This window comes from Arvicanthis niloticus, chromosome X (assembly GCF_011762505.2).
Source record: "Arvicanthis niloticus isolate mArvNil1 chromosome X, mArvNil1.pat.X, whole genome shotgun sequence".
Lineage (NCBI taxonomy): Eukaryota > Metazoa > Chordata > Mammalia > Rodentia > Muridae > Arvicanthis > Arvicanthis niloticus.
In genome coordinates, this window is record NC_047679.1 from 76,911,450 (window position 1) to 76,934,448 (window position 22,999).

At 30.9% G+C, this 22,999-nt stretch overlaps 1 protein-coding gene across 5 annotated transcripts in view; it reads left to right on the plus strand.

Moving 5' to 3' along the window:
* Diaph2 (diaphanous related formin 2) overlaps positions 1–22,999 on the plus strand; it is a 629,631-nt gene that overhangs the window by 169,840 nt on the left and 436,792 nt on the right. For all 5 annotated transcript variants that reach the window (XM_076918875.1, XM_034485231.2, XM_034485232.2 and 2 more), the window contains 8 exons: positions 168–242; positions 323–392; positions 3,500–3,636; positions 4,481–4,589; positions 13,247–13,357; positions 17,419–17,537; positions 19,627–19,743; positions 21,572–21,690. In XM_076918875.1, coding sequence (XP_076774990.1) covers positions 168–242; positions 323–392; positions 3,500–3,636; positions 4,481–4,589; positions 13,247–13,357; positions 17,419–17,537; positions 19,627–19,743; positions 21,572–21,690 — 857 coding nt within the window. The remainder of the gene's footprint in view (positions 1–167; positions 243–322; positions 393–3,499; positions 3,637–4,480; positions 4,590–13,246; positions 13,358–17,418; positions 17,538–19,626; positions 19,744–21,571; positions 21,691–22,999) is intronic.

Below are 22,999 nucleotides of genomic sequence, written 5' to 3' on the forward strand. Positions count from 1 at the left end.
GCTCAGGATTTAGATGAGGATGTCAGGGTCAACTGATTATTCTAGCCTTTTAGCACAGGGGAAAAAGATAACAGTAAGGCGAGATATCATTTGAAAACCAAAATTTTATTTTTAATATCTAATGTGCTAAGCATAGAAGTTACTGATATTTTCTTTTTAATTCTTAGCTGGGTTAACAACTTTGGCTATGAAGGACTTGGAGTCTTACTGGACGTGCTAGAGAAGCTTCTGGACAAAAAACAGTAAGAATAAATATTTAAAACCTTTTACACATGGGAAAAATTAAACACAACCTAATATGACTTTTTTATTACTAATTTAGGCAAGAAAATATCGACAAGAAGAATCAGTACAAAGTCATTCAGTGCCTGAAAGCGTTTATGAATAATAAGGTAAATGGCATTTACTTCTCCCTTTGTTACAAAAGTGGGATCTTGCTTGACACTATGAAAGTATGCAACAAATAAAATAGTGGGTACTGATTTTAGTTTCAGTAATATGTTTACGATGCAGATTACCCTATGTTTTCCTTAATGGACTTTAAAAGTATATTTTGCTTCACACCATATTTACTGACATATTTTGCAATTATGCCAACAATATTAGTTTAGCTCTCACATGAGATGATATACTTTTCCTTTCATGATTATAAAATTATATTTATTTTAAAAGATTTGTTTATGTGCATGTGTTGCTAGATAAATTTATGTGCAGCACATGCATGCAGATACCCATTGTTGTCTTCAAAAATCGATTCCCTAGAACTTGAGCTACAGGCTTGAGCTGCCTAAGGTGGGTACTAGGAAATGAACCTTTGTTCTTTATAAGATCAGTGTGTACTCTTAACTGCTTAGGCATCTCTTAATCCTAAGTAGTACAAAAATTTAAATGTCATAAGTTGAATATAATTTCCGTACAGATAACAAAATTTTATTTTGTTAAAAAGGAAAATTCAAGGGTAGGGATAAGTTTCATCTAGTCTTGTGAGAGAGTTATAAGGCTGAGATATATTTTAATGTTGAATCACTTTCAGTTGTTTAATATACATAAAAGAAATCTATGGAGGATAGAATACACTTTTATATATGTATAATATTGTTTGTATTATACAATATTGTGAAGAGCTACAGTTAAAATAACTGATTAATCAGTTTGCTTAATTACATAATGTCCTTTAGATGGTATTTTAATAATCTTAACGTACTTAATAGAAACACTAATTATAACAATAACCAGAAACTTGCTAAATGTGAAGTATAGCTATTAAAAATCAATGCAATAATATTGTGTATATAAGTAATATATTAAAAAACACCCTTTCTTTGTCATTTGCAATTATATATTTCTGTCTGTATCACTTGCCCATATTAATCAGCAAATAATATTATTGATATATGCAGTATGTGATTGTTAATGAAATCCTTCATCACCTCACTTGTACTGCTATTATTTTTACATTGAATTATGTATAGGAGTGATGCATGGATACATGTGTATCAAGGTCAAAGTATAATTTGAGAGAGTCACTTCTCTTCTTCCACCAGGTGGGTCTCAGGGATGAAACTTCAGTTGTCGGCATTTTATTGTGTACTTTCATCCCCTGAGCCATCTATCTCAGTGTCCCATCTGGAAGTTTCTTATAGAATGACTCCCATCAGTTCTAGTACAGAATTTCTGTATGTCTGTGCTTTTGGAATTTAGATCCCACATGTCGTGGCATCTAAAACAGAAATGAACTTAATTGAACATTGTTTCTCCACAGCTCAAGAAGAATCTTTTTCTGCAACTGACAAAAGGAATAACTTTATAGAAAAAGAACACAGAACCAGAAATCAGAGATGCAGTTCATATTTTGCCATTTCTAAGTAGACAAGGCCTTTGAAAAATAACTTAGCCTCTGGCTAATCAGTCTCCTCCTCTATAAATTGAGCTATGGGAGCTTTTGTTCTATATTCTTATTGATTCATGTTGTCGACTATCATAGTTTTATAAGATAACAACTCATTATAATTTGAATAGTGACTAAAGAAAGTTATATCTGTAGGATTTCCTATAGAGCCCTATTCCCACAAATAATAATACTCAGATATGTTAAGACTCACTTTTTAAAAATCTGTTTGGCAGTTTTGAAGAACATGATGATTTAATGTAAATTATTCTAAACAGAAGGTTTTGTTAGTCTATGTTTTTGAGTTGGATATATATCTTCACCATATGAATAAATGAGTCCTTTAAATTACAAGCATGGGAAACAATCCATAATACAGACCTTCTGAATAGATAACACACAGTGATGTATTCATTTTAAGTTGGAATACATTTTCCCAATCGAGGAAAGTAAATTTCATGTGAAATGACTTAAATGTTATTTTTGTGGTCCTTGAAGTTGAGGTTACTTACATCAGAAACCATTTTACAGTCTGCATGTTCCCTTATTTCTTCAAACCCACAGTTAAAGTTATATTAAAAAGTTTAGCCAGGCCCCCTTTTCTCATAGAAGTTAAATTAAGAACCATCATGCTGTTCATGTTATCTTGTAATAGTCTCCAATGAAACATTATGTTGCCATGGAGCTGTAAAATGAAGCAAACTTTTAATGAGATAATGGAAATATACTTTGTGAGACAAGGGTAAAAGAAAGGAGTAACTTAATATTACATTATTTATTTATACTCCAGATTTTATTCCCCCCATCCACCTTCTGACTGTTCCACATCCCATACCTCCTCCCCACTCCTCTGTCTCCATGAAGCTGTTCCTCAGACCCACCAGACCTCTAAACTTCCTAGGGCCTCCAGTCTCTAATTTTTGTCTTGAAAATCTTCATATTGGCAGATGTGAATGCATGTGTAAACATATTTGGGGTCATTCCTAGAAAATTACTGAAACTGTTACACTTTTGCCCATCTCACTGTGATATAGAAGGAAACTCAAGTGCTATGTCTCTGAGTCCCAGATTATTTTATTACTGACTAAGAGATGATGTAGATGTTCAAGTAAATAGGGGAACACCCATACTATATTTTTATTACTTTAACTAGCATATTGTATACATGAAAGATTTTTAGCATTTTGACTCCCCTGTTAACCTTAATTTTCAATGCAAATACGTTGGAAAAGTTAACCACAAATTCTACCCTTTGCTATGGACATGTTATGTCATGAGAAATGTCTTTAGAAAATATAGTCAATATGTGTTCTATATGTTCATGTTTGTTAAGCAACTATTGTTTCCATATTTTATGAAAACTTAAAAAGTCTTTCCTGAGGAATAATGGAAATCACTTTTCTTGAAGCCACAAAAATTCTAAGAAATACTCATTTCAAATAAAATACAAAGAATAACTGCATTTGAGGGGAATTTACATAATTAAATATAACATCACCCTGAAGATATTGCTTTTTGAATTTCCTTTCATTTTGAGTTTATTTTAAATGAAAACTATATTCCATAGATGTTTAAATTTTAATGAGAGTTCCTTTTGTTTGTTTTCTTTAGTTTGGACTGCAAAGGATTCTAGGCGACGAGAGAAGCCTTTTACTGTTGGCAAGAGCAATTGACCCGAAACAACAGAATATGATGACTGAAATAGTAAAAATTCTTTCTGCTATTTGCATTGTTGGAGAAGAGAACATGTAAGTATTGATATGTTCTATTTATTGTATTGAAAAAATGACACCTGCATAATTAGCATTTTTATTTCTCTTTGGTAACTTGAAGAAAAATAGTAGTAGATCTTACAACATTTTTGGTTGACATACTTATTTTATGTTTTACCCTTTTTTGATATTGTCTAGTCTAAATTTGTTAAAGATTAAATTTAAAGTGAATAAATGAAATTTTGACTCACTGAAGACATTATTAGTCAATTGGAAATGTGTCAAAAATTCAAAAATTTATTTTGGGAAACAGGATACACACACAGGACACACATACATACACAAGACATTCACAGATACACATATATGCACATGCACAAGACCATACTCAACTCACTGAGTATTGTAAATTGTTGTGGAAGAACAGTCAGTGCTATTAACTTTTAAGCTATCCTTGCAGACCTCAATTTGACTTCTTTAATTGAATCAGCTAGATGCATTTATTTTGTACTGTTATACTAGTATATTTTACTTTATCTTGTATGTTAACATGAAATGAAGTTCCCCATGAAAAAGAAGCATAGTATAAATTTGTAGATAAATGTTTGGAACACATAACACAAACAGTTCATACAAAAAATTAGCATGTGAAATAATACATGTGTTACATAGCTCAGTTTAGCTACTCTGTAGGAGGGATTATTTAAAGCATTGTCTTACATATTATGAGTATTTAACAGATTTGTTGGCTTAAAAAATATGTGAAAATTGCAATGCCTTGTATCAATATCAAGCACTAATTTTAAAATATAGAATGAACTATGCTTATGTGTACATAAGAAGTATTTCTCATTTCTATTTTCTCTTGTTTTGCTTACAGTCTAGACAAACTCTTAGGGGGTATCACTGCTGCAGCTGAACGAAATAGCAGAGAACGATTTTCACCAATTGTGGAAGGCTTAGAAAATAATGAAGCCTTACATCTCCAGGTGGGGTCATTTTGTCTTGAATCACTTGAAGATTCGTTTTTCCACTTTTTGGAGTACCTGTTATTACACCACCTTTTAGCTGGCATATAAATATAAACAGAATATAAAAGTATAATTATTTGTGTTACTCTCAGTGGTTTGTTTTTATTTTACATCACTGAAAATTAAGGAAATTGCTTCTCATTATTACATAGATGTCACACATTAATATCATTGATAACATAATTTCATATTTACTCTGAAATCTAGGCCTTAGCAGTAATCTGGACAAAATGGCTAATACCTCAGTCAGTACTATTATCTGAACAACTTAATAGAGCTTGTAGGCTTTTGAGTAAATGAAATAAAATACTCAGGTATGGTTTTAAGCAGTCAGGTGTATGAATCAGAATTTGATATCAAAGTGCTTATTGTGTTAGTGTATATACCATGTGATGTTCTATGAAGATCATCATTTAAAGAGATTTTGCTTCTCTATTTAATTTTTTGCATTATTTTATAGTAAGTACATGCAAAAATTTTCTGCTTCAAGTGAAACAAACCATTGATATTTTTTATTGTGTTATAAAATATTGACATTATTTTTCTCACAGTTATAAACTGGCCAAGAAGGAGGGAGGGAGAAAGGGAGGGAGGGAAGGAGAAAGAGAGAGACAGAGAGACAGAGAGAGAGACAGAAAGAGAGAGAGAAAGAACCTGTAGAATTGTAATAAATTAATTTTTTGGATATTTTAAAAGTATTTTACTTCTACTATGATGAGTATGTTGATAAACTTTTATTGTATGCATCTTATGCATTAGTGTTTTTAAAATTGAGATTTTCACCATAGTGTTTTCTAGTCTTTTGCAGAGTTACTCATTTTCTTATGTCCGACTCAATAGAATTTCATACTTTCTAGTTAAAGCACTTTTAGATTTTTTCTCTTAACGTTTTGTTTATGTTTACCCAACTAGAATTTTTCACTGCCAGACATGCATATAATAAACTTGAACTTTGCTTCAAAAGATTAAGAGGACTCTCATATTTTATTTAGAATCAATGTTTTCATTACATTTAGAACAGTTTCCTATATACAGGCAAGTACATTTATATTGTTAAAAAAATCTGAATTATCTTCAGTTTACTGACCAGGGAACTGAATTGCAAACAGGCTAAGTAATTAATCATCTCAGAACCACACAGCCCTTAGAACTTAGAGTGATGGTTTGAACTTATGTCTTTGTGATATAAGCATCTAGAAATGGATTGTATGTTCATTATAGTTGCACCTCCATATTAAAGTGACATTGTCATTTTAAAGTAGTATGTCCCAGACAATGAAACACTACTGACATTCTCTGGCCTTCATGGTGCTGCACAGAATAGAATGATTAAGTAGCAAGTGTTTAACAAGTACCATATGGAGAAATTAGAGACATCTTGCTAAATATTCAAGAAATTGTTGAATACTGATTATGGATGCAAACATATGCAAACTACAATTTGAAATTTCCTATTTTAATGAGCTACAAAATTTAGTAATTTATTATATACAGAGCCTAGTACTCTCCTAAGAATTGTGAAGTAGGTTTATTAGGCATATTTAATGTGAATGAGGAAATATCCTGTAAAAGTTGTAAAATTTGTTGAGAATAGTGAAATTAAAAACAAAAGTTAAAATCTGTTGTTTAAAATGTAATTCGTGTTGTATTTTAACAGAATTACGTTTCTATTTTGGTAGTGTCCTGAGACTTCTTATTAGAATGTCATGAAGTAATTCTGTTAAAATACTGAACTAATTATATTTTAAACTAACAACTTCTTACAGATGTTTCTAGTCAGCTATGATAGGATTTTCATTACTTTCAGTGGTTGAAGAAACAGGTTGAGGATAAATCACATCCACACTCTTCATTGCCTTTCCTTCAGCTTATTTGCACTGGGCAGGCTCCCACACTTTATTTCCTTCACTTCAACTTATTTACAGTTGCTGGCCTCTCATCTTCCTTTTCATTTTGTAGTACACGTCTCTAAAGGAATAATCTATACATACTTCCTCTATTTTCTAACTTATCTCTCACAACTGAGTTTTCTCACAGTTCCAATATTAAAACAACACAAAACAAAACTTTAATGATGGTCTAATTTCAAAATCCAATGATTTCCTCTTAGTCGTGGCTACTTGTCACATTGATCAGCATGTCCTTTTTGAAAAAAATTATTTTCTTTGCTTCTCTGGGCACCATTCTTTCTGCTTGGTCTCTGAATACCCCTGCTTATTCTGTGTTTTTACTGCATTTTTTTCTTCTGACTTTCCAGGAACATTTTGCCTATTTTCTATCACTCATCTTACCAATTATCATTTTTATATCATCTTATATCTATATTCACTAACATGTCTGAGCTCATAAATATACAGGTTTATTTTCTCCATGCATATTTTCACTTGCTTCCATAGCTTAATAGATAACTGATTTCCAGCAGATCTCCTGATTCATGTGAAGGGCACATTTCTCTCCCTACTCAAATTCATGTCTTTGATGCCTAACTAAATATTTTATAAGACTCCTACAAGTTAAAAATTTAAAATATCCTTTGTAAGAGATATACCACATGATCTTTCAAACAATTTACATACGTTAGCTCATTTAAATTACTCAGCAAATCTGAGAAGTATAGAAGTAGTACCTAATTAGATGATACTTGAAGTTTTCCTAGAGGGAGAAGAATGTCACTGATATTGTGTTTTCTAATAGAGAACAGTACTCAATGATACTGGGAGTCAAGAACGGCTTATATTATGTGAAAATAGAGGCTCCCATATCTGCCATTGATTTTACAATAGAATATAGAAGACAATGCACACATCCATGTGTGTGTGTGTATATATACATATATATATATATGTATGTATATATATACATATGAATACATTGAATATATATACATACATACATATATATATTCAAAAATTTTGGACATATAGAGTTGGATTTTTTGTAGCAAGATAAATTCTGAATTGAAGCATACCTTCACTTTTCAGTTTGTTTATAAGTTAAGTAATTGTTTTTATTCTTACAATGGTATGTATTAGTGACTCCCGTTGTATGAAGAGCAGCAGATTTGGCATTATTGATCAAAACTTTCTAAATGCCTGCTCTCCTCTTTACTTTCATGATACTATGCTCCTCTTTTTTGTTCTGTTTTACATAATGATTCTTACAGCTTTTTGCCCTTTATTTTGCTGATTCCAAGTGTTTATTTTAGTTTTCAAATTAGGTTTAAAAACTAATGATAAATCTAATTAATTTGAATCACAATAGCATTTCCAAGCAAATTTTTTTTTTTGCCCATCCTCCATCTCTGCTTCTCTCCCCTTCGCTCCTGCCTCTGTCCTATGTTGATCTCCAGTATCTCTCATGCACCATTCTTCTGATTTTAGGATCTATGTTCCCATGTATATCTATGAAAATGAAAATCAAATGTTTGTGTATGAGAGAAAGATTTTTCTTGGGATCTTTAGCTCTTTATTTTTCTAATTTTGATGATGTGACCACTGTCCTTTCCATCCTTCTGTGTTCAGCTCTATGCTTACCTAATCCACTTAACCTTTCAAACACAGTATGTTTACCTTTTGTGTTGCCTTTAACTCTATGCATCGTCCTGTTCTACTTCCTTAGCTTCCCTGATCAATTTTTTTTCACCCCATGACCTAACCTTTTCCTGTATTCCTGATCACAGTTAACACACAACAGAAATGTAATAGTTGTCTTTAAATCCACTTTAACTAAATGCATTCTGCAATCCTTAAATAAGATCATAGTAGATTTTACTTAGCTATTTTTGTACTTCCTTCTAAGCATAGTAGTTCTCTGTCATCATTCTGCTGCCAGTTTGTTGTTGTTACGTTTTGGTTTGGTTTTTTTACTTTCAGGGAATTCTATTTATCTTATATTTTGTTCTGATTTTTTAAAAGAATTTTTAACCTTCATTCTAACCCTTTAAATCCTTTTACACAAAGTCATTGTTCTGACATTCAGGTTTGGTACATCGTTGCTTACAATCCTCCAAAGTGTTGTTACGACCTAGGATTAAAATCTAATCCTTGTGTCCCTTTTCCCCCAAATGAATAAATAAAAGCACACTTCATCATTTGCTTACTGCTTTTTCTCTAAATGCATATTTCACTACTCATCTTCATATAGTTTCTGATGTAGTCATACTATGCTGTGCTTTATGAACATGTTAGGCAATTTCCTCCTCATACCTCCATACCTTTGTACATAAATTCTTTTGCTTGGAAATCCTTCTCCATTTATTTTTTACTCAATCAACTTGCACTGTACATTTGTATAGTTCTTGGTAGGTACTTATTTTGACATAAACCATCTTTCCCCTAACTCCTGCTGTGGCTAGGATAAAGAAAGATCTTGTTAATGTCAACAGAGTAGTTAATAAGGTCAAATGTGTGACAGTGTCAATAAAATTTTAAAAGCACAATTTATCACAGCTAATGGCAATATGGATAATCTGTCTGAGAATGCCCTAGAGTTGGCAATTACTGTACTCTATAACTCTATGACTTGTGATTAAACAGGCAGACAAATGTTTGCAGTTTTTGAAGCCTATTCATTAAATAAAAACTTCTTTTATTTTTGAGCTCTTTGGTGAAGATGCTCATAGTATTCCATTTTTATTAATTTATTCTTATATGCATCCACTCAGTTATTCACATATAGTATAAGTGATACTTATTAAATGCATATCAAAAACAATTTAATACAAATAGGCATTGCTTATTTTTATTGGTTTAAAATATGAATTATGGTCCTACTCCTGCACATTTGTAGTTAACGGAAAAAATTTACTGACTTTCCGTGTTTTTTTTTTAAACATTTGCTTCTCATCGAATTTTTTTTATTATAAAGCAGAAACTGTATTGTTTCTCACATGAAGTGAAGGTAAATTGTACTTACCAATGCTACATTAGCACATCATAGTGTGTATAAAGACTCCGGTAGTGCAATAAGATTTTCTAGTCCCCCATTTTTGCCTAATTGTCCAGGTGACCTCACAGAGATCACCTCAGTTTTATAGGTTTTTTAAAAAATTCATCCATATATGAACCTGTTGGACTAAAGTATTTTAGGTTGTTTACTTCTGATCTCTCGCAATGGATTATTTGGAAAGCAGATTGATTTTTGCTCTAAAGAGGACAATAGAGTTTAGTTACATCTTTAAAGATTTATATCCTTGGAAGCTCAGTATCAAAGTTTTGAAAATTTCGTTATTTGGGAATGAGGTTTGTAATTATTCAGAGCTTAGCTCAAAGGATGCCATAACCCTATCTTCATTAATGTCTTCCATGCAATGCTATTCACTCAAACCTCCTGCAGTATTCTTTATCCACTTCGTCTGAAGTGGTAGCTATAAATTACCCTTTTTTTTTTTTGTGAGCCATTGGACTATAGATAGTGAAGCCAAATTCTTGATTTAGTTTCAATCTAAGTTAACATTGATTAAACGATCCTTTTTTTTTTTGAATGGTAGTGTTCTTTACTGTTCATACATGTGATCCTGTGAACATGCACTTGCATGTGTTTGAATGTACATTCACACTGAATATGGAGTGCCTTGGTAGACAGAAAAGGTGAAAGAAAAAACATTCATTTGAGGCCGGGCGGTGGTGGCGCACGCCTTTAATCCCAGCACTTGGGAGGCAGAGGCCGGCAGATTTCTGAGTTCGAGGCCAGCCTGGTCTACAGAGTGAATTCCAGGACAGCCAGGGCTACACAGAGAAACCCTGTCTGTAAAAAACCAAAAAAAAAAAAAAAAAAAAAAAAAAATTTATCTGGAGGATAGGATGCTCTCTATATTAGTTCAAGCTTAGTTCATGGTATTATATGGGATAGAATGTACTTCAAACCAAGCATCATTTCCTCATTTTTACTATATTTATATCATTTCAGTAAGAATTTTGATAACTCTTACTTATTATAGACAACATATTGTTAATTTAATTCAGGCTTTTATACTTAATGTGTAGCTAAAATGGCAAATATTCCTAATTTATCAACTATGATATAACAGATTCATTTTATCATATCATATAGCCCTAGAATCTTTGATTGCATGAATCTATGAGTGGAGTTTTTATGTTACCTGGAACATTGTTGACTTATTTTCTATTTGTATTAAAATACAATATATTAGAAATATAATTTTCTGTTTCACCTTGAATAAGTTATTTATCTGCTGAAAGCCTCAAATTCTCCATGTGAGTAAAAAGGATAATAGTAATACCTGTCTCATGTTTTCTATGAGAGTAACTTCAGATCGTACATTATGTAAATCATCTAATATATTGTATAGTAATTTATAAAAATTAAATAATACAGCTGATAAGAGTTTATGTTTTTGCAATTACCTATTTGAATTTTGTATGTTTGATCCACAAATGGGTATATCCTAATAATATATTATGCCTCTTAAAATAATTAATTATTACATTTATGATAGTTTTGATCGTTTAAATTTTGAAGTCCTAAGTTATTATTGTCTGAGAGGCATAACTATAACATAGAAATGGAAAAATGAGTTTCTTTTCATATATTAATGCAGTTTATGTCTATAAAATTACTTTCCTTGCAAATTAATTTGCCATTTATATGTTACTAGTCAGACACCTTGTAGAACTTAGAATGCTATATAAATGACACCTGTTGCCTCTACTCATTTGAGTATTGGCTTTAAAGCATTTCCAAATTATTTTATATGATAGACTGTGTTCAATTTCTTAATTTTAAGTATTCAGCTATGTTTGTATATATTACATATGAAGTATTTAATGGCAGTACATTCTTTCTTATTAAATAATACCATATTCACATTGATATATTTGTCAGTTTTGACTGTTACTATTTTTCATGTCCTTAATAATATACTTCTAATTCTAAAAAGGTATTGTTTTACAAGACTGATTATTTTTCTCATGGGAATGTTGTCTGTACTTGAAAGTTATCAATATATATAATGAGGCTAGAATTTTTTTCTGGCAAAAGAACCCTAGCTGATGGCAAATTTCCTGTGTAATAATTTTGAAATAGTCATGTACATTGGCTTGTACATTCATGTCATATTTGTAATTTAACAGACTCATTCAAAAAAGTACATTAATATAGGACTCTAACCAATATATGAGCATATATAATAGCCTACTGAGGCTCTAGATTTATACATTTTTTTATTTTAAAAAGGAGAGGCCAGTACTCAAGTAGACATAAAATTTTCAATAACATATTCAATATTTCCTTTAAGGTAACATAAAATATATACACATATAAAGTTGCCTAAATGTTTATGCTGGTACTCAAACATTCCTACTAGTTGAAATACAGTGTAATGTACTAGTAATGTTATTAACAACTTTAGCTTTGTTCATTAAACAAAAACCATTTGACTTTCCTTGCCAGATTTGGTATTATAAACCAGAAGTCAATAAAATGCTTGTTATCAGATATTCTACAAATTATTATGAAATTAGAGTTTTAGAAAACACTGCTGAGATGTAGGGCAACTGACTAATCCATGAACAGAAACTGTACAATTAAACTGATTAAAGTACATACGTAGAAGAGCTGGTAGATTTGGTACAATAGCCTCATTTGTCCAATAACTTGAGCGTCCAGTATTTTGATAAAAAAGCAAAAGAATTACCATTCAATGTTTTTTCATTGTTTTAAAAATATAACTTACAATGCAAGGTGTGTTGAAGTCAAGTCAAATTTTATTTGAAATATTTTTCTTTTGTCAAATTTTTCCCCAATATTTTTAGTTTATTTGTCTTTTTTATATATGGTTAACATTTTTTTTAATTTGGTATTTTTTTCTGAGATTTCTTGTAGTCAGCTCTTCTTGACTTCTGGTTTATAATTCCAAAAGTAAAGCTTTTCTTTTTCTTTTCTTTAAATAATAGCAATTCAAATAATGGTAGAGAAAATTTCCACTATCTATTTATGAACTATTTTATTTCAAAAAGAATATTCATGTATTTATTATTATACAATATATATTAGCCAGTGTATCATAGTGCTTTCTAATTAATATTAGTTCATCTAAATAAATTTTTACATTTAATTAACTTTTCTAAGTTATGTATTTCAGTATCTCACATATTTTGTGTAACTGTATTTTGATAAAATCATGGAAAAATGCAAGTTAACAGAGTGATATCTCAAAGTTATGTCATATACTTCCATGGATTTATTTGATTGAGATTGGAGTTTATTTATACCCATGAAGAATTTAGTAATCTTACTATCTGAGGGCAACTAGATATGAAGGATGCATTTTGTGACCTTTTCAAGGGATTTTGTGGTTATTCTTTGGGAATTTATGCTTTCTTAAGACAATTTAAATATCCTTTCATATTGTTCACCAAAGAAAATACACTTAACTGTTGCACCATTGTTAAATTATGTAAGACAACATAATCCCGATTGATAATATTGTTGTTTATAATACAAAGTAATAACCATCATGATATATATAGAAATGTTTGCATTTGTTGTTTTATCATATAAAAATGCCTTTGATGAATATGTTAAGGTTCATATATTAACTAAATATATCTTTATCGAACTTAACTATATAAATTAAATTTACTGTCTCCTTGTAGGTGGCCTGCATGCAGTTCATAAATGCACTTGTTACCTCTCCATATGATCTTGACTTTCGAATTCATTTGAGGAATGAATTTCTTCGTTGTGGACTAAAAGCAATGCTCCCTGTAAGTTGAATGTATCTATTTACTATGCTACTGAACTTTTAATTTTCTTATCTCTTCAAATAAAAATACATTTTGAAGCAGAGAACAAGTTCATCTTTTGCTATTGCCTGAAATAAAACATTAGCTATACTGTAAGCTTTCTTTTTTTATGTTATGGTAGTAGTGCTTTCACTATATAATGGCTGATTCTTAATTCGATTAATGAGGTGACTCAAACATAATACCTTTTGACTTAATCAAAAGGGGATTATTTTCTCTTAATTTTGAGAGTCCACAACATGAATGCCAAGTTTTTATTTATTCATTTCTTTATTTTAAAAATTCATTTTTCATTTAAATATTTTACATCTTTCTTTTTTATACTTTACATTGATTTCATTTGTAGTCAATGTATGTATATAAATATATTTGTTTATGATATTCAGGATACTTTGCTTAAATATAGTATTCTTATTAGGTTGCTTTAGAATTTTTTCAAAGAGAAACATTTTCATTTCTTCACTGAATGTGAATCTCCATTCTAATTGCAGTAATTATAAACTATATTTGGAATAGTTTTGTAGTCTCTCTGTGATAATTGAGTACCCTCACTCTGTAAATTCTAGTACACAGTGTTTACCTTATATGTGGTTTATTATAGATATTTTCTGAATATGACTTTTTAAAAATAATATTATCTATGAATTGAGAATTTCATATAGTGGATTTTATATTCTTTCTCTTTCTCCAATCCTCCAAAATCTTTCCTCACCCCTATACCTAGCAAACTTCATGTTCTGTATCTCTTTGAAACACATCAAAACCAACAAAAACATGGTTTATGCTGTATATAACAAGTTTCATTTCATTGATGAAAATTGAATTTCTCTCTCCAAGCAGCTCTCAAATGTGAACAGCTTCTTGGATGGGGGTAGATATTTTTTTCTTTAACTATCACATCTCTGTTATGTTTTTCTTCAAATCTCTGACTTCTCAGCCTGAAGGAAATGGAAATCATTATGTTTCTTGTCCTGAAGTTTTGTAAAACATCCTGTAGTGATTCTCAAATATTTTTCTTAGAAGATCAACTTAAATATGCCTAAACATGGCTCTTAAGTGTGAGTTGAGAGAATATATCCTTGCTCGATGAAAGACTGTCAAAATCATATGTAGAGTGGGTTAGGAGTGTTTTTTTAAGATAAACTTCCCTGGTATTTTTCATTAAAAATAAAATCTAGACCAATAGGCCTTTAATATACTGGGGATCTTTTTTTGTTACTCTTATGCATTTCTTTATTCTTTGTTATTGTTGTCATTTAATTATCAGGATTTAGTAAAGATAACATGGTCATACTTCAGTATGTACTAGATGCTCCTTGTATGTTAATGAGTACATAATTTGCACCAATTAACTAAATATTTTCATGTAAAGAATTATATAATTACAATCAACATCTTTGTATAGTCACTGAATCTCAAATATATTAATAGGTAAGCGTTAACTTGTCAACTGGTTCTTATTTATATATCCTTATTTTATCGGCAACTCAAATAAGAGGATTTCTCTTTTTCTAACATAGAGTTTAATAAAAGCAGGCATATTTGAGATTGGCATGTAGATCAACAGTTATAACTTTCTAGTAAAATTAATTGGTAGGGAAAATAGTTTAGTCTTTCAGTAGATTTTAAAACCAATTCAATAATTTTAATAGTGAAAGCTTTATATTTAATTATTAGACTCTTCATGACAAATAAATTAATTTTAGCATATTATGTGAACATTTATTTTCATAGTACCTCTATCAGTGTAGCTATAGTCTTGCTCTTAAATGTAATATAGATTATTCACATTTGATGAATTTGCTTTAGTAGTAGTTTGGTATAAATAAATTGATTTATTTTCTATAGCAAAGTGTTCTTTAAAAATTTATTTCTTTCTTTCATGTATGTGGGTACACTGTTGCTGTCTTCACACACACCAGAAGACAGCATTGGATGCCCCTCACAGACAGTTGTGAACCACAATGTGGTTGCTGGGAAATGAACTCAGGTGCTCTGGAAGAGCAGTCAGTGCTCTTAACCGCTGAGCCATCTCTCCAGCCCCTATAACAACTTTTTAAATATATATTTGAGTTTGAAATAAGTTACATCAATTTATTTTAAAATTTCTACTTTTGTTTAGATAAACAAATTGCCTATTAAGTAAATAAGGTTATAAGGAACAGTGCAGCAAAATATAATGTTTGTAAGCAATTGGCATAATTTAAATCCTTTTGAAGATTATAATAGGATTTAAAATCTTTTTATTATGTGCTAAAGTATGATATGGCTGTTATATGTTTCTTATTTATTTTTTACTATGTAATGTTTGGTTAAGTAAGCCATCAAATATTTATTTTCTCAAGTATTTAATATGATATCTTTTAGACTGATGTTTGAAAGGAAAATTTATCAACATAAATGAATATGTGTTTATATATATGTATTATGGTTAGAATATAATTAAGAACACTTAATATCTTTTATATGTACACATCCATATATTTTGCTAAATAATGTAAATACTTCATTTGTTATTATTTTCCTTGAAAATATTTAATTGTGCATACAATTTTCTATTTTGTAATTAAGTTCTGGTACTATTGAAATGCATTTTTTGATATTTTGTAAGTTTTTTGGATGTGACATCCTTCTCACATGTCAATATGACTTATAAGTATTACATAATTCTGTATTCCAATAAATCTCTTTCTCTTGGAAATAGTTCTAATGCAAGTTCTTAATTTAGAAAAAATAAAGTAGAAATAATTCTATTTTTTATATGATTTATATGAAATTATTTAGACATATTTAAAATTTATTTTACATGTTTAGTATGTAAACAATTAGTAAATTCTAAGTATGGAGATTCAAAGAAAGAACACCAAAAATGTTTGTTTTGGGTTGTCTTTCATCAGTAGCCATTATATCCGTTTTCCTCATTGTTCTTCAATAAAAGTAGAAACCAAAATAGAAAGAAGATACACATCCCATTTTCTTTGTTTATGTTATTTGAAGTACACCTTACTTGCGTTTCTTTTTAGAACTCAAGCTCAGCTCTGAACATCATAAAGCCAGTTTTGGTATCACCCTTGAGCATCCACACTTATGATTATCGATTTGACTTTTCAAAGCTGCAACTTAATGGACAAATATTAAGAGATATTCCAGGTGATATATATTAAGCCAACAATCTCTAGTGTGGCATGCTTCCAAACTTTTCTTATATTATTACTGGTAAAATTATCAGAGGTTTGTAATGCATGTGCTTATGATGTATTACAAAAACAAATCTTTGATGCCCAAGATGGTATTTTGTGATCAGGCTAAGGGAAAATGAAAATAATATTGGCGTTGTGACTAGCTATACCTTGATTTAAAACAAATCTCAATACCCGATAACTTTAAAATCACAAAATATCATTCATAACAAATTTGTTTTTACAATATTTACAGGCCATACTTGGGACTGTTGTGCTTGAATATATCCTTGCATTTGTTCTTCATTAACACAGTTGATCTATATTTGCTTTATTTTCTTGGTGCACATGTGAATGTTCTAACTGCATGGTTTTCTTTTTGATCTCTGATGAGTATGTTGAGTCAAAATGATGACATTGAATTTGGGTTGTTAGCAATTAGTGTTGGTATAGAAGTGGTTGTTAATACTTTATTGTGAATAGTCCAGACACTGGTATGGGAAGAAAACACAAAGAATGGTATAATGTTCTTTCATTTTAAAATTAAAAAAAAAAAAAAAAACTTTAGATACATTTCTTTTCTTTCTCTTTCCCTTTCTCTTTAAGTTTTTTCCTTCCTTCCTTCCTTCCTTCCTTCCTTCCTTCCTTCCTTCCTTCCTTCTTTCCTTCCTTTCTTCCTTTCTTGCTTTCCTTCTTTCTTTCTCTCATTCAGGAAATCAACATCCTGGGTCAGTATTCGAAATTTCATTTGTGTTCATATGAATCATTTTGCTTTGTCCCTGATAAGTAAGTATGCTAATCTTAAATTGTCATTCATTTGCTGAATTTTATTTTTTATAATAGAGTCTTAAAGAGAAAGAGAATGATGAGCTTGATATTCAGTTGAGAGTGTTTGAAGAGAACAAAGAAGATGACCTAACTGAATTATCCCACCGTCTCAATGACATTCGAGCTGAAATGGAATATCCTTTGACAAACAAAATACTAATTTTAGTACATGTTGAAAACAGGAACTGAGGAGTTTTTTCATATTCTTATTAGAATTCTTGCCTATGAACAGTTATAACTTGTTTTTTCGTATCAAGACTGTACTATGATGCTATGCTTCATGTACATCTATGCTGAGATGTTATACTCAGGCTATTGAAATCTGCCCAATGTCTTACTGTACTACAGGATGTATCATGTTTAGTGGTCTTGAATATACAGGAGTCTAAGTGCCTAAGGCAGTCTGTCTTATGGATAAGAAGGAGGAAATGTTCCTTAGTTCATATGTAACACTAAGAGACATTGTGTATTTTAAGTGGTACTCTGCTTATAGATACAATTCTCTGGCAAAGAGATCTTATTTCTTATCAGATATTTGTGTTCCTTAATAGGAAAATTGTTAGATAAAATAGTATCTGTCTATAGCAAAGCAATATTTTAAAGGTACCCATGTCAAATACAACAGCATACAATTTTCTTGTATCTGATGTGAAATTTTTTGAGATTTAAGATAGGGTTGTTATGGCACTGCTGTTTGTTTCCCATTCATTACAATCCATGCTTTTGGGTTCTCTGAATTAGGAAAACACTTCAGAGTCAGAGCTGTGCTTTTCTGCCTCTAATTTTTCCTTTCTTCTTTCAGAATTCCAGACAAACTGAAACTTTATGTCACTCCTTAAAACTCATATCCACTTCTCTCCTTACATAAAAGTATTATATATATAATATTTTTTGTATGTCTAGTACATACAAGGACTAGAAATGGTATTATCATAGAAAATGATTTCTAATAATTTCTCTTTCAAGATGAATAACAGCAGTCTGTACCAGCATCACTAATAAATAAAAAAAAATACCTTTCATTTTGGTCAATAAACATACCTTTTATTACTTTATATAATCCGTCATTTGATATATGCTGTAACCGTTTAGGAGCCTCATGATACTTTAACCCAGTACTGTCATGTAGGGTTACAGTAATATATTGTATTTTTAATTCTACTACCCACTTTATGTTTTTTTTATTGGCTATTTTCTTTATTTACATTTCAAATGCTATCCCCTTTCCTGGTCGCCACCCCCCCCCCAATCCTCTATCCTATCCCCCTTCCTCCTGCTTCTATGAGGGTGATCCCCCACCCATCCAAGCACTCCCACCTCACTGCCTTGGCATTCTCCTACACTGGGAGCATCCAGCCTTCACAGGACCAAGGGCCTCCCTTCCCATTGATGCCAGATAAGGCCATCTTCTGCTATATATGCAGCTGGAGCCATGGGTCCTTCCATGTGTACTCGTTGGGTAGTGGCTTAGTCCTTGGGTGCTCTGAAGGGTCTGGTTGGTTGATATTCTTGTTCTTCCTATGGGGTTACAAACCCCTTCAGCTCCATCAGTCCTTTCTCTAACTCCTCTATTGGGGTCCCAGTGCTCAGTCTGACTGTTGGCTGCAAGCAGTGGCATCTGTATTGGCCAGATGTTGGATTGCATCTTATGTTTATTTTAAGTGGACTTTCCTGGTCCTCAGTACATATAATGTGAGTCTACTTTTAAATTGTTTTCTAGATTACGAATAGTGTTTACAGGACTAGTTTTCATATCTTAGAAAAAAGTATTCCAATGTCCATTCGATTTATTTCTTATATAGTTTTTAAAAAGATAGTTTTGTGATCTTTGATAGCTGAGTGATTACTTGACTTTTTTTTATTAGATAATAAATATAGAATAGCAGTGTCTCTATTGGAACCAGAGACAGATCAAGGCAATACTTCTTTTTCACTTGATGGTTTTCTGGTTTGAATGGCCCTAGCTATTATCTGAAGTTGGTATAATGAATGATTATTGAATGTGTTGACACCCAAGAGGTCTTGGAAACTCTTTAGGCTTCTTTCTATAATGACAGGATTAATTTTTTGCTGTAGATGTTTAAATGCTATAACATGAAATTGATGCATTAATAACAATAATAGAAACCAAGTGACAGTTTTGATTTTTAAAAATTAGCCAGTTCAGTCATAAATGTACTATTCATCAAGATTCTTTGCTGTTTTCCTTTACTCACTTTCTACTGATATGAATGAAGTCTACCATCTTCTCTATAATATGCTGAAAGACACTGCTGCTGAAGGTTACTTATTATCTATTCTTCAACACTTTCTGCTCATCAGAAATGATTACTATATCAGGTAAGATTCATATCTGAGAGGACTACATGTATAATTTGAATTTGATATCAAAAGAAAGTTAACAAAGTAGTAGGGCCAAGGAAATATATGTATTATATGTACATAAAATATAAGGGTTTTACTACTTTAGGCAACATTTTAAAAAAGAATTCATTTATTTTAATTGGGCCAGAAAAGATAGCTGCATACAACTATGGTGCACCCAAGCAAACAGAATTTAAGAAGAAATTAACCTGTCATATATTATTGAGTCTGTAATGAATTTTTCTGCTTGATACTGGCAACCCAATGAAAACATTCGAACTGTTAGAATTTTTTAATTCTTGTCTATTTTAACAAGTAAGCTTTTATCATTTCTTTTCATAGTATTCAGTAAAATGTGTGATCTTTAAATTTAGGAAAATATTATTGTTTCTATTTAAGTTTTGTCCAATGATACTATTTTTCAGATAAATGAATATGATAATAACTAAGAGTTCAGGCTTTGAATATATAATAATGTCTATATGTAAAACCTGGAAACAAAAGAACACATTTATGAGTGACTGAAATTATCTATAAGCTCGTGACCATGGTCTTAATGTTAATGACCGTTCAAGATATTCATAGTTGCTTTATACTCTTATTATGGCATCATATGTTCCTTGATTTCTCAAATCTTGCTATAAGAGTTTTAAAAGGAACACTTCCAGAATGTATTGGCAATAAAAATCAACAGTTCTAAAATAGCATAAGGTGATTTTTTTTCCTTCAGGCTAATACAGTGATTTGATCAGCAACATGATGTTGAGGAGACAGAAAAATGTTGAAAAAACTAATCCATGCTTTCTTTAAAAGCACTATCAACAGTAATACTTAATAGTGGAGATACAGTGGTCATGATTATTCAGGTGCATGGGAACATGGTTTGTACAGATAATTAAATATGCAGAAGATTAATTAGAGTCTGATTTTATTCATTTTCAAGTTTTTAGTAGTTTTACAAGCTATATTTAGAGATGTGCATATCATAATTTGTGTTATGTAATATCTTTCTGAAGTACTGTTGAATTTATTAGCCCATGACAATTTATCTTCCACAATTTGTCCTGCATTTAATGCAAAATGTCCCTTATTTTTATTTTTCCAGTCAGTGGTCATTTTTAAAGCCAAAATTACCTTGGGAGATTACAGAAAAATGGTGTGTTTTAAAACCTTTGACACATCACACAAATTGCAACCGTAGCTATGCATATTAAATGTATATGATTTTATAAAACAGATTTTTAAAAGAAATATGCTTCATACATAGGTCTTCACATTAGTCTGTAACAGAAATGACTCAGCCCAGTTTTCTAAGCTAGTGTGACTCTCCTGAGTAAATGCTATGCATTGAGTTCAAGACATGCCACCCAATACCAAGAAACAGAGCTTTTTTTTTTTTTTTTTTTAAAGAGAACTTGTGGTTGTCTATAACTGTTTCTGTGCTCATAGATTTAGGACTAAGGGATCATTTATTTTCATTAACTTTAGAAACAATACCTTAAGTAGATAGTTAAGGTCGATAAGTATTTTTGAACACAAGCATGAATCCTTGCAAACTAAAATATTGAGTCTGTACATACTTTTCGTCAATTACACCACACTCCATTTGGCCCCCTAATGCTCAGAATGCCTTTAAGCCTTAATCATATTTTCTCTAAAGAAGTGTAAATGTTAGTGGAATTATTTCCTTCTTGGCCCTGGGGGAAAAAATAACCTGAGTTCCTTTTGCATTCTGAATCTCTTTATAAGAAAATTGATTGATGCAAGTAGAATAGTACTCTCAAATATTTTCTCTTTTTTACAGGCCACAATATTATAAAATAATTGAGGAGTGTGTTTCACAGATAGTGCTGCACTGCAGTGGCATGGACCCAGACTTCAAGTACAGGCAACGCATAGACTTTGATTTCTCTCATCTCATAGGTATGGATTATGCGCTTTACTGTCACTCACATTTCATGCCTTCTGCCTGAGCACTTTTTAAGTGTAGAACTCTCACTGAATTTCTATTAGTATCTGGTAATTCATTGTTGCTGTGGCTGTTCAATTGTTATAACTGTTAGTTTGGAGGATCATAAGAATTCTCCTTTATAGGTTCTCTTTGAGTTTCAGCAGTACTGAGTCAGTTGAAAGTCTGCCACGTACCCCACAGAAAGCCATGATGTTTTAATAGGTGAATACCTTACATTTTAGAAACATGACTCCTGTTATTTAATTCAGTTCATCCTCACAGAAAGATTTTGGGAATTGTGTGTAGTAGTGTCTGTATAGATATGCTACTCTGGTTGTGAAATGTGAAAAAACAATTTACATGGTAAGTAAATTACCTTATATAGTTACAGAATACCTAGTAGGGATATTATTTTCTGAACAGTGATGACAAACTTTCATTTTGTAATATGCTAGTTTGTAGTTAGGGAATTGTATTTAAAACTAATCACGCCATTACTGCCTATGTTGATGCATAAATTTGATTGTTTTTGAAAGAAAACAAAAATTGTTGAATACCATCTTTATAATACTTTCTATTCTATGGCATTAGGCAGAAAACCAATAGAGGTCAGACATTAAATATTATTTCTCATATATTTCCATTTCTAAAAGGAATCTATACTTACTGTAGGCAATTGAAATATCTCTACAATGACAGATATGAGATACATCAAGATAATCCCCATTCAACAGAGTACATTTTAAGTGTTTTTTAATGTATATTTGTGTGTCAATGCAACTACTGCTAAGCTGTTTATCTCGCAGAGCATTGTGAAGATTTGACCATGTTCACATTAAAATTGGGACTATGCTAATACATGCCATATTATAATCTATCATGATCATTTTTACCTGTGTTCTCTTAACTGTTTTGCTGTCGTTACATCTAGCTTGGTTTTATGTTTTTAAAATTATAAATAAATCAGCTAATTGATCTTTTTCACCACATTTTTTTAATAATCAGCTTATTTGAACATTCTTATTTGTAAATTTTACACATTTTCCCATCACCTTTTCAGAATATATTGCTATCAGTAGTGGTAGTCATTGATTAGTATTGAGGTAATTTCATTAGAATATACATATGTATACACAAATACACACAAATTTATTAAGTGCTTCAGCATCAGCCAGGCTATACAGGGATGCCTATTTGAATAAAACATGAACCTCAGTATTATAGTCTAGTCTGATTTCAAATTTTTGTATATCTATTATTTTTCTTAGATCCTATAACATT